A 1,221-nucleotide genomic window follows, 5' to 3' on the forward strand; every position below is an offset into this window, starting at 1 on the left:
AGGTGGGGGCGTGTGGGGCGTTCGCACGGTGGGGGCCGGGTCGGGTGGGGGTAGGGGTGGCGAGAGGGCCTGGTAACAAGAAATCATGCAGCCCAGCCACAATCCACGTGTTGCTCCATGGTGGCGCCCCTGCACGCGCCCCGCGGCCTTCCTGCCGCCGTCTGCGCTCGCCTCCTGGCCACGCCCTCATCAGCCGTCCCCTCCCGCCGCCGCGGCCGCTGCCTCTCCCCCTAACGGCACGCAAAATCCCACCCATCCGACACTCCAAAAGGTGTCTGAGGCGGCGCTGGCCCCAGATTCGTCCTTCATCGCGTCCCCCGCCGCCTCCTGGATCGACGACTTTTACTCCTGGCTCAACCCAGCCCTCCCAAAGTGCTGCCGCCGCCACCCGCCCGGCTCGCCCTTCGAGCCCGCGACCGGCGGGCCGCGCTGCCCGCCGCCGGATCAGGCGCCGTGCAGTGCCGACGCGAGGGTGTGCGGGGACTGCAGTGTTTGCTACTCGGAGCTGCCGGGCGGGCGCCCGCCGCTGGAGGGGGTTCAAGAGTACCTCCCTTGGTGAGCTCTGGGCGGTCTGGGTGCACTGTTCCAATGTATCAGTGTACAGGTATGCAATGGTGATCAGAATATATGGGCAAAGAAAATCGCCAGCAATTCTGGGATGGTTGGTAGGAGATGCGCGCAGGGGGGTGGGGGTGGGTTGGGGGCGTTGTTGCCGCGGCCCACACGGCCCCCGCAAAACCCAGCCTCCTACTCCCAGCGATGCATGGGACAAGCGCATCCCATACATGCATGCCTTCCCTCACCAAACGCCCCGCTCTTACGGAAACACGACGCGCCCCAGGTTCCTGCGCGCCGTGCCGAGCGAGGGCTGCGCCAAGGGCGGCGCGGGGGCCTACAACAACGCAATCCAGCCAGACCCCCAAGACCCCACAGGTTGGTTGACCAGGGCCAGCGGCGGCAGTCGCGCCGCACCCCGCCTAGAGTCTCCGACACCTCCGGTGGAGCGGCGGCCCTGCGGCCCCGTCCGCCCCGCACGCACCCCCCTTATTTTGGTGGGCCCCGCCACTGCGCCTGCGCCGCACGCGGCGCGCCCTGTCTTCTTCCTGCCTCGCCCACCTCGCTGCCAAACGACACGCACACAGGCCCTCGTTGAACCCCGCTCCCCATTCACTCCACACACACACACACACACACACACACGCGCGCGCACACACACACACA

General features: G+C 68.3%; 1 protein-coding gene across 1 annotated transcript in view; it reads left to right on the forward strand.

Annotated features, from left to right (window-relative positions):
- The window catches only part of MNEG_6664 (Niemann-Pick C1 protein Flags: Precursor), a gene marked incomplete at both ends in the record, with an annotated part of 10,092 nt that extends 8,939 nt beyond the window's left edge, over window positions 1-1,153 (forward strand). The window contains 3 exons of the mRNA XM_014044863.1: window positions 272-555; window positions 842-933; window positions 1,143-1,153. Coding sequence (XP_013900317.1) covers window positions 272-555; window positions 842-933; window positions 1,143-1,153 — 387 coding nt within the window. The remainder of the gene's footprint in view (window positions 1-271; window positions 556-841; window positions 934-1,142) is intronic.
- Between the last annotated feature and the right edge of the window lie 68 nt (window positions 1,154-1,221).

This window comes from Monoraphidium neglectum (genome assembly GCF_000611645.1).
Source record: "Monoraphidium neglectum strain SAG 48.87 unplaced genomic scaffold scaffold01105, whole genome shotgun sequence".
Classification (NCBI taxonomy): Eukaryota; Viridiplantae; Chlorophyta; class Chlorophyceae; order Sphaeropleales; family Selenastraceae; genus Monoraphidium; species Monoraphidium neglectum.